Below are 8,849 nucleotides of genomic sequence, written 5' to 3' on the forward strand. Positions count from 1 at the left end.
TACAATCCCCCAAAACCAACTACCAATCCATTACTCACAACAATCAACCCTATAACATTCAAATTAATTCATCAACAAACCCAAAACACAATTTTCAAAATCCTAACATTCAATCAAATTAGAAATTTAAAGTTTAATTAACATATATCTATACATTTAACAATTAAAATCTTACATTTAAACTTATTTTCTTCAATTTTCTTCTATTTCCCTTATCTTTCCCTCCTTTTTCTTTTTCTTCCTCCCTTTTTTCTCATGGTTTGCTTTAAGAAAAACACAACTTTCTCTTTTTTATTTTTATTTATTAATTATTATTCAATTACCACAATACCCTTCATTTATTTATTCCTATATCTAATTCCTCAAAGACTTTATAGCCTTTTCCTATCTCTTTAATTCAAATTGTTACACAATCCATGCCTCTCTCTACTTAATTTAATCCACCAATGCTACTTTTTTTATCTGATTACTAGATTGAAAGAGCTTTATTATTAAAAACTAATTAGCTTGCTAGCTTTTTTCATTTTTAGATTTAAATTAAGTACTATTTCAGTTTTTTTTATTCAATTTTTCTTGTTGCTTTCTTATTTTTTTATATCAATATTTTCAATTTAATTAGTTGGGATATTTTTTTATATTTAATTAATAATTTTTTTATTATACAATACAGATTTTTCAAAAACTATCAAAGATTTCATTTTTCTCCATAATCAAGGACTTGGCAGAGTTCAATTCGTTAGTTCTCCAAAGTGTGCCCCTAGTTTCTGTAGCAATGCAGCCAGCCAAGTTGTTCCTCACTGTTTATGGATGTTGTGCACTTGCTGATTCGGCAGGGTTCTATCGGTTAGTTCTCCAAAGTGGGCCCCTGGATTCTATAGTAAGTCAAGTTGTTCTTTTTCTTTTTTTCCCACTCTTTTTATGAAGGAAAGATGCGCCCTTTCAACTATACAGAGAATAATCATTAAGCCATCCACTGTTGCTCTCATCCATTCCCTTGCTTTCTCACTGCTGATAAACCTCAGCTGTTTATAATCTGCAGTAACATTTGCACCTCTGCTCACTGGTCTGAAGTCACTGCTCTGTTGATTAGCTGAAACCAAGAGGTATGGTTGCTTAAGGACTTTTCTTTTTTTCTATTTTTATCACTTGATTCCAGAGACCCCTTGATGTTAATTTGCTATTCATCTTGATTGCTTTCTTTCTTTCTTTGTTACTTTATACTTTTGAAAAGCCTCTGCTTTGCTGCTTGTTTATTATTTGTGTTGTTTTTGCTTTATTAATGTTAGTTGAATTGCAACAAAGAAATCCTTTTGCTGTTCATTTCTGATTTAGTTCCTGAAGATTTGAAAAGTTTCATTTTGATTTAATTTTTTCATTGCAGTTCCTTGATTGCTTGATTCCAGACAAGAAGAAGAGTTAAGTTTCATTGGACATGGAAATTGTGATTTCTATTGTAGCAAAAGTTGCTGAGCTGTTAGTTGTTCCCATTAAGAGACAGATTGGTTATGTAGTTGATTGTAATACCAATATTCAGAACTTACATAATGAAGTTGAGAAGCTGACAGATGCAAAAACAAGGGTGATTCATTCTATAGAGGAGGCTAGAAGGAACGGGGAAGAGATTGAAGTTGAAGTTTTGAACTGGCTGGGAGATGTTGATGGGGTCATTCAAGGGGGAGGTGTTGTTGTTGCAGATGAATCAAGTAAGAGGTGCTTCATGGGTTTGTTTCCTGATCTAAAGATACGTTATCGGTTGGGTAAAGCAGCGAAGAAGGAGTTGACGGTTGTTGTTGATCTCCAGGAAAAAGGGAGATTTGATAGAGTTTCTTACCGTGCTGCTCCATCGGGTATAGGGCCTGTCAAGGATTATGAGGCCTTTGAATCAAGAAATTCTGTATTAAATGCTATTGTGGATGCATTGAAGGATGGTGGCGTGTACATGGTTGGGGTATATGGGATGCCTGGTGTGGGGAAGACCACACTTGTGAAGAAGGTAGCTGAACAAGTCAAGGAGCGTAGGCTGTTCGATAAAGAGGTTCTGGCAGTTGTGTCACATACTCCAGACATCAGAAGAATTCAAGGTGAAATAGCAGATGGGCTGGGACTCAAATTGGATGCAGAGACTGATAAAGGAAGGGCAAGTCAACTATACGAGAGATTGAAGAGAGTGACTAGAGTACTTGTAATTCTTGATGATATTTGGAAAGAACTTAAATTGGAGGATGTTGGAATTCCTTCAGGGAGCGTTCATGAAGGATGCAAGATACTCGTGTCTTCAAGAAATGAATATGTATTGTCACGCGAGATGGGTGCGAACAAAAATTTCCCGATTCAAGTTTTGCCTGCAAGTGAAGCGTGGAATTTGTTCGAAAAGATGGTGGGTGGTGTTGTTAAAAATCCTAGTGTACGACTTGTTGCTGCTGAGGTAGCCAGAAGATGTGCAGGTTTGCCGATTTTACTTGCTACAGTTGCTAGGGCACTGAAAAACAAAGATTTATATGCTTGGAAGAACGCCTTGAAACAGCTAACAAGGTTTCATAAAGATGATATCGATGATAAGGTTTACTTGGGTCTAGAACTGAGTTACAAAACTTTGAGAGGTGATGAAATCAAGTCATTGTTCTTGCTTTGTGGGCAATTACGATCTAATAATATTTTAATCTCAGACTTGTTAAGGTATGCTATAGGCTTGGATTTGTTTAGGGGATGTTCCACATTGGAAGAAACAAGAAACAGTCTGCATACATTGGTGGATGAGCTTAAAGCCTCTTGTTTGTTGCTAGAAGGTGACAAGGATGGAAGCGTGAAAATGCATGATGTTGTTCATAGTTTTGCCATCTCTGTTGCATCAAGGGACCACCATGTGCTTGTTGTGGCAGATGAACTCAAAGAATGGCCAGCCAATGATGTGCTTCAACAGTACACTGCAATCTCTTTGCCTTTCCGGAAAATTCCTGATCTTCCTCCAATATTAGAATGTCCAAATCTCAATTCGTTTCTACTGCTGAATAAGGATCCCTCACTGCAAATACCAGACAGCTTTTTCAGAGAAATGAAGGAGCTCAAAACCTTGGATCTGACAGGAGTTAATCTTTCACCACTGCCTTCGTCACTTCAATTTCTTGAGAACCTTCAAACGCTGTGTTTGGATAGTTGTGCTGCTTTGGAAGATGTATCTATAGTTGGAGAGCTAAAGAAGTTGAAAGTTCTCAGCTTAATCCGTTCTAATATTGTTTGTTTGCCGAGAGAAATAGGAAAATTGACTCGTCTGGTACTTCTTGATTTGAGCAATTGTGAAAGGCTTGAAGTAATATCACCAAATGTCCTTTCTTCCTTGACCCGGCTAGAAGAATTATTTATGGGAAACAGCTTCCTGAAATGGGAGGCTGAAGGACCAAGCAGTCAAAGAAACAATGCTTGCCTGTCAGAATTGAAGCTTCTGTCAAACTTAAGTACCTTAGACATGCAAATTACAGATGCAGATAATATGCCCAAGGACTTGTTTTCGAGCTTTCAAAACTTGGAAAGGTTCAGAATATTTATTGGAGATGGGTGGGACTGGTCTGTTAAGGATGCAACCTCAAGAACTTTGAAACTCAAGCTCAATACTGTTATTCAGCTGGAGGAGGGGGTGAACACGCTGCTGAAGAGAACTGAAGAACTTCATTTGCAAGAACTGAAGGGGGTTAAGAGTATCCTATATGACTTGGACGGGGAAGGTTTCCCTCAGCTGAAGCATCTTTACGTCCAAAATTGTCCTGGAATTCAATATATCATCAACTCGATCAGGATGGGTCCTCGTACTGCTTTTCTGAACTTGGACTCACTGTTTCTTGAAAATTTGGATAACTTGGAGAAGATCTGCCATGGCCAACTTATGGCAGAGTCGCTTGGAAACTTGAGAATTTTGAAGGTAGAAAGTTGTCATAGGTTGAAGAATTTATTTTCAGTCTCCATGGCAAGAAGACTTGTGCGCCTTGAAGAAATCACAATAATTGATTGCAAGATCATGGAAGAGGTTGTTGAGGAAAGTGAGAATGATGCTGCTGACGGTGAACCAATAAAGTTCACTCAATTACGTAGACTGACACTGCGATGTCTGCCTCAGTTCACAAGCTTTCACTCTAATACAAGGCAGGAGCTATTAGCAAGTGATGGGAGGTCAAAAGAAATTGTTGCGGGGAATGAGCTTGGGACTTCCATGTCACTTTTCAATACAAAGGTCTGGTTTGATCTTTTAACAAGCTATTATTTGTCCTTTTAACCTCAAAAAATAAAAACCCATTATCATGAGTAGACAAATTAAGGGCTTTGATTTATTTATTTTTATCTCGCTGAAAAATAAAAAGAACTTCATAAAACAAAATATGTGTATGCAGATTTTATTTCCCAATTTGGAGGACCTGAAGCTCTCCTCCATCAAAGTGGAAAAGATATGGCACGACCAACCTGCTGTGCAGCCTCCCTGTGTTAAAAACTTAGCAAGCATTGTTGTGGAGAATTGTAGTAATTTAAACTATTTATTGACATCTTCTATGGTCGGAAGTCTTGCTCAACTCGTAAGGCTTGAAATATGTAATTGCAAGTCCATGGAAGAAATAGTTGTTCCAGAAGGAAGCGGAGAAGGCAAAATACTATTCCCTGAACTACTCATCCTAGAGCTCACTGATCTGCCAAAACTCAGAAGATTCTGCACCAGTAACTTGCTTGAATGCCACTCCCTGAAAGTGCTGACGTTAGGGAAATGTCCTGAACTGAAGGAATTTATTTCCATCCCATTAAGTGCAGATGTCCCTGCCATGAGCAAACCTGACAACACAAAATCAGCTCTCTTCGATGACAAGGTGATTTTATTTCAAAAGCAGGCTTAATTTGTGAGCTTGCCTCACTCGTGTATTTTCTTTCTATGTTTTACCCCATAGGTGATATTTTGTTATGGGCGTTGGCAATCTATTAACAGAATGGAATTGTTACTGCAGGTTGCTTTCCCTGACTTGGAGGTATTTCTAATTTTCGAAATGGATAATTTGAAGGTGATATGGCACAATGAACTCCATTCTGATTCCTTTTGCAAACTGAAGATACTGCATGTTGGGCTAAAGTGCTCTCACGAACCATGTAGGGAGGACCACTTGGACATCCAGGGTCAGCAACCACTTCTCTCATTTAGGAAGGTATGATCCTCACCGCTATTCCACGTCTTTCTAATTTTCACATAAACTTTCATGAGGCCGTTATTATCACGACTCCATCCTGAATTCATGACCAGTAATGTATGAGTGGTGTTGTAAGGATATTCTATCTATATCAAATCTCAAAAAGAATATATTAAAAAAATAAGTTATTAAAAAATATCCAATATTTCATATTTTTTTGAAAATATTATATTATTTAAAACTAATAAAACCAAATAATAGTTTGAAACTTTTTATCAATAATTAAATACAAATAATAATCCATAATACTCATTATATTATCAAAATCCAAACTTAATTAAAATAAAATAACGGTAAAGCATCTAAAATATCAAGTAAAAACTAAAAGGAAAGCTTTACGAAATAAATAAGGAATACTGACCAAAATTAAAGATTCAAGAACACTTAATAAAGTTCACTTGTTAATAGAAAATAAAAACTTGAAATAATATTAAAAATAAAAAATAAGTTCAATCAATTTAGTGAATGAATAATATTTAATATAAATCTTAGATATTAATAGTTTTGCAAGATGATTTATAGTCACACACACACACACACACACACACACACACACAATAAGCATATTATCATAAATTAGTGGAATACGTGAAAGTGATCATTATAGAAGGATCAGTCGTTATAGGTTGATGCCTCTCTCATAACTAATTAGGTATATAGAATATTATGCACATATATTAACTACTCTTATAGTTATATAACTTGGGACCTGGTTGACCTGTGACTGGACCGGTTTGGGTAAGGCAAAAGATTAGGATAGGCAAAACATGGTTGACTCGTTGGGTGGACTAGTAACCTAGGTAACCCGACAAAACCCAGTTAAGACCTTTTTTTTTTCAAACGTTTTTCTTTCTAGCTAGAAACCCCTCTTGTTTTGTATTTTTTTAGTTGATTTTAATTAAATCTTTTCAAAGTTCACTTTATAAATACTAAAAGAATGTTTTATTTTTTTAATGTGGGATTTGAAGTCCTTTAATATATATACTCTATGTTCATAAGAAAAGCGTTATGTTTTTTTAATATGGAATAAAAAAAGTTTTTTGATTTAAATACTTCAACTTAAAAGGATAATATACTAACATAGTGTATTTTCAATGTGAGATAAAAAACCTTTTGAAATAATCTTGTGAGATAAAAAACCTTTTAAAATAATCTTTTAAACTTTATTATTTATAATATGTGTAGCTTATATTCACATGAATTGTTTTTTAATTTTTTTATATGAAATATTAAAACTTCAAATATATTTTTTTATTTTTCCGTGTTGATTTAGGTTGATCCAAGACCACTCATGTAACCTGGGACTCGACTTCTTGGTCAGGTCTGATAACAATGACTACTCTTCGTTAGCATGAAATTGCTGATAAGTCCTTTATCAAGACATACTAAATATTCATATAATTCTCAAAGCAATGTATATTATATTAATAGAATTTAATTCAACAGAATATCAGTGCAGATTCAATAATAGATGAGTACTTGGAAAATAAAATAATATACATAAATTTTAAAATAATTAACTAGTCATAATCCTCATGTAATAAACATACATATTTATTTATATTATATGTATATTAAAAATTATCCCACTCACCTATAAAATACTGAACTAAAAAGAATACGAGATGAAAGATTTAAAAATTCTATTGAAGATCATTATAAGTACTTATAACAAATATATGAAATATACTAGAAAACAACCCAAATAAAAGATTCCAATGCATAAAAGAAATCAGGTTTAGTCTCTTAAGTTTAGAGACTAAAATGATAATTTTTCCAAAGACAGGGATCAAAATGTAATTTTACTAGAATTGGATGACCAAACTGTAATTGTAAAAAATATATAACCATACTGAAATTTCACCCATAACCCACACTAAATTCTTTCCAGAATCTCAATTTACATTCTAGGAACCAAACTATAATTTTTCCAAAGTTTAGGGACTAAATTGCAAATCTTCAAAATAGAAAGACTAAACTAAAAATTACACAAGTGAATTATCAAACAAAGGTTCATCATCCTTAACCTCTTAAGAATAGTACTGTCCAGATTTTCAAAATACATTTAAGAGGTCAAATTATTATTTTCTAAAGTTTAGAAACTAAACTGTAATTTTTATTAATCAATGAACTAAATAAAATTTCATTATTTTCAATCTCAACCATTCTGATAAGATTTTTCAGCAAAGTTTAAATGAATTTCTTAAACCATAATAAATCAATCAATTAACAAATCTTTATTTCTAACAACACATTTAAAATTAACCATTTAACTTTAAACCCATAATAATCACGAATTAATCTTATCCATATAAACTTTAAATTTTTATAAATTTTAATCTCTTTTTTAATTCTTTCATAAACAAACTATGATAAAAAATAACATGAAAGGAAACCACTTATTTATTACCTCTACCTTTTTTAAATTCAAAAACTCAATATCAAAAACTGAAATTCTTGATTTGATGAAGGGATGATCATGATAACTACAAGAGTTAGAAGAGAGAAAAATAATTCTCTAGCAACTTTTTTTTCTTGTATATTTAGGTTAACTTGAGTTGGGTTTGGATAATATGATTAATTATGTTTCCATTCAAGCAAGGTGAATTTGGTTGACATCCAATTTTTGGTGAATGAATGAAGCATGATGAATTGGATGCATATGTTGTATGGTGTGTTCAATCTAAAAGCCACTGCCCCTCTGCAGAAAGAGAATTCTTATTGAAAGATTGACAAAGCTTTTGCATTCATAACATTACAAAACTGAAGCTAGAGCTCACGTGGCACAATTCATTTAGTCAAGTGTTCAGTTGATCTTTCTATGCACAGCTATAAAGTTGTTAAGAAAACGTCAAGTCAAGCATGCTTTCTTTTGATTGGTTTTCAGATCTTCCCCAACTTGGAGGATTTATATTTGGAAAGCAAGGATGCATCGGCATTATTGAGAAGCCTGTGTCCTCAAGACTTCTATGACAAACTCAAAGTTCTCAATCTGTTTTGCTTTCATGATGCACATGCAACTTTTCCAATTGATCTCCTTCCAAGGTTCCCTAAATTGGAAAAACTTATTGTGGGATGTAGTGACTTCAAAGAGTTTCTCCCGTCTAGACTTGATGGTATGGAGAAGCATGCAATAGTTCTTTCATCGATACGACACTTCGAGTTGGACTCTCTTCCTTGCCTAGAGCATTTATGGAAGAGCAATTCCCAACTGGACCAAGCTCTGCAGACTCTTGAAACTCTTGTAGTACAGAATTGCGGCAGTTTGATTTATTTAGCTCCATCCCGTGCTTCTTTCCAAAATCTAACAAATTTGGATGTGTGGAATTGCAAAAGATTAGTAAAATTAGTGACATCCACAGCAGCAAAAAGTCTGGCGCAACTCACAAGAATGAAAGTAGTGGGCTGCAGTATGGTTACCGAAATAGTAGCAAATGAGGAAGAGGGAATAAAAGATGAGATTGTCTTCAGCAAATTAGAAATATTAGAGCTTCATCGTTTACCAAGCCTAACTAGCTTTTGCTCAGAAAAGCACAGCTTTGATTTCCCATCTCTGGTAGAAGTAACTGTCGAACAATGTCCTGAGATGAAGTTTTTCTCCAACGAAGCACTGAGCACTCCCAAGCTGCGGAG

General features: G+C 34.2%; 1 protein-coding gene across 1 annotated transcript; it reads left to right on the plus strand.

The window, feature by feature from the left end:
• Positions 1–900: 900 nt before the first annotated feature.
• Positions 901–8,654, plus strand: LOC105118401 (probable disease resistance protein At4g27220). Its single transcript, XM_011016346.1, has 6 exons — positions 901–1,103; positions 1,382–4,222; positions 4,380–4,844; positions 4,980–5,174; positions 8,104–8,463; positions 8,553–8,654. Exons 2-6 carry the CDS (start codon positions 1,433–1,435, stop codon positions 8,652–8,654), a joined length of 3,912 nt encoding a protein of 1,303 aa, XP_011014648.1. The 5' UTR covers positions 901–1,103; positions 1,382–1,432.
• The last annotated feature ends 195 nt before the right edge of the window (positions 8,655–8,849 follow it).

Source organism: Populus euphratica, unplaced genomic scaffold, assembly GCF_000495115.2.
Source record: "Populus euphratica unplaced genomic scaffold, PopEup_1.0 scaffold1923.1, whole genome shotgun sequence".
NCBI lineage: Eukaryota > Viridiplantae > Streptophyta > Magnoliopsida > Malpighiales > Salicaceae > Populus > Populus euphratica.

Coding starts and splice junctions, on each gene's coding strand:
- LOC105118401 (XM_011016346.1), top strand. CDS start 1,433: ATGGAAATTGTGATTTCTATTGTAGCAAAAGTTGCTGAGCTGTTAGTT. Junction 4,845..4,979: donor CAGCTCTCTTCGATGACAAG/GTGATTTTATTT, acceptor TTGTTACTGCAG/GTTGCTTTCCCTGACTTGGA. Junction 5,175..8,103: donor CACTTCTCTCATTTAGGAAG/GTATGATCCTCA, acceptor ATTGGTTTTCAG/ATCTTCCCCAACTTGGAGGA.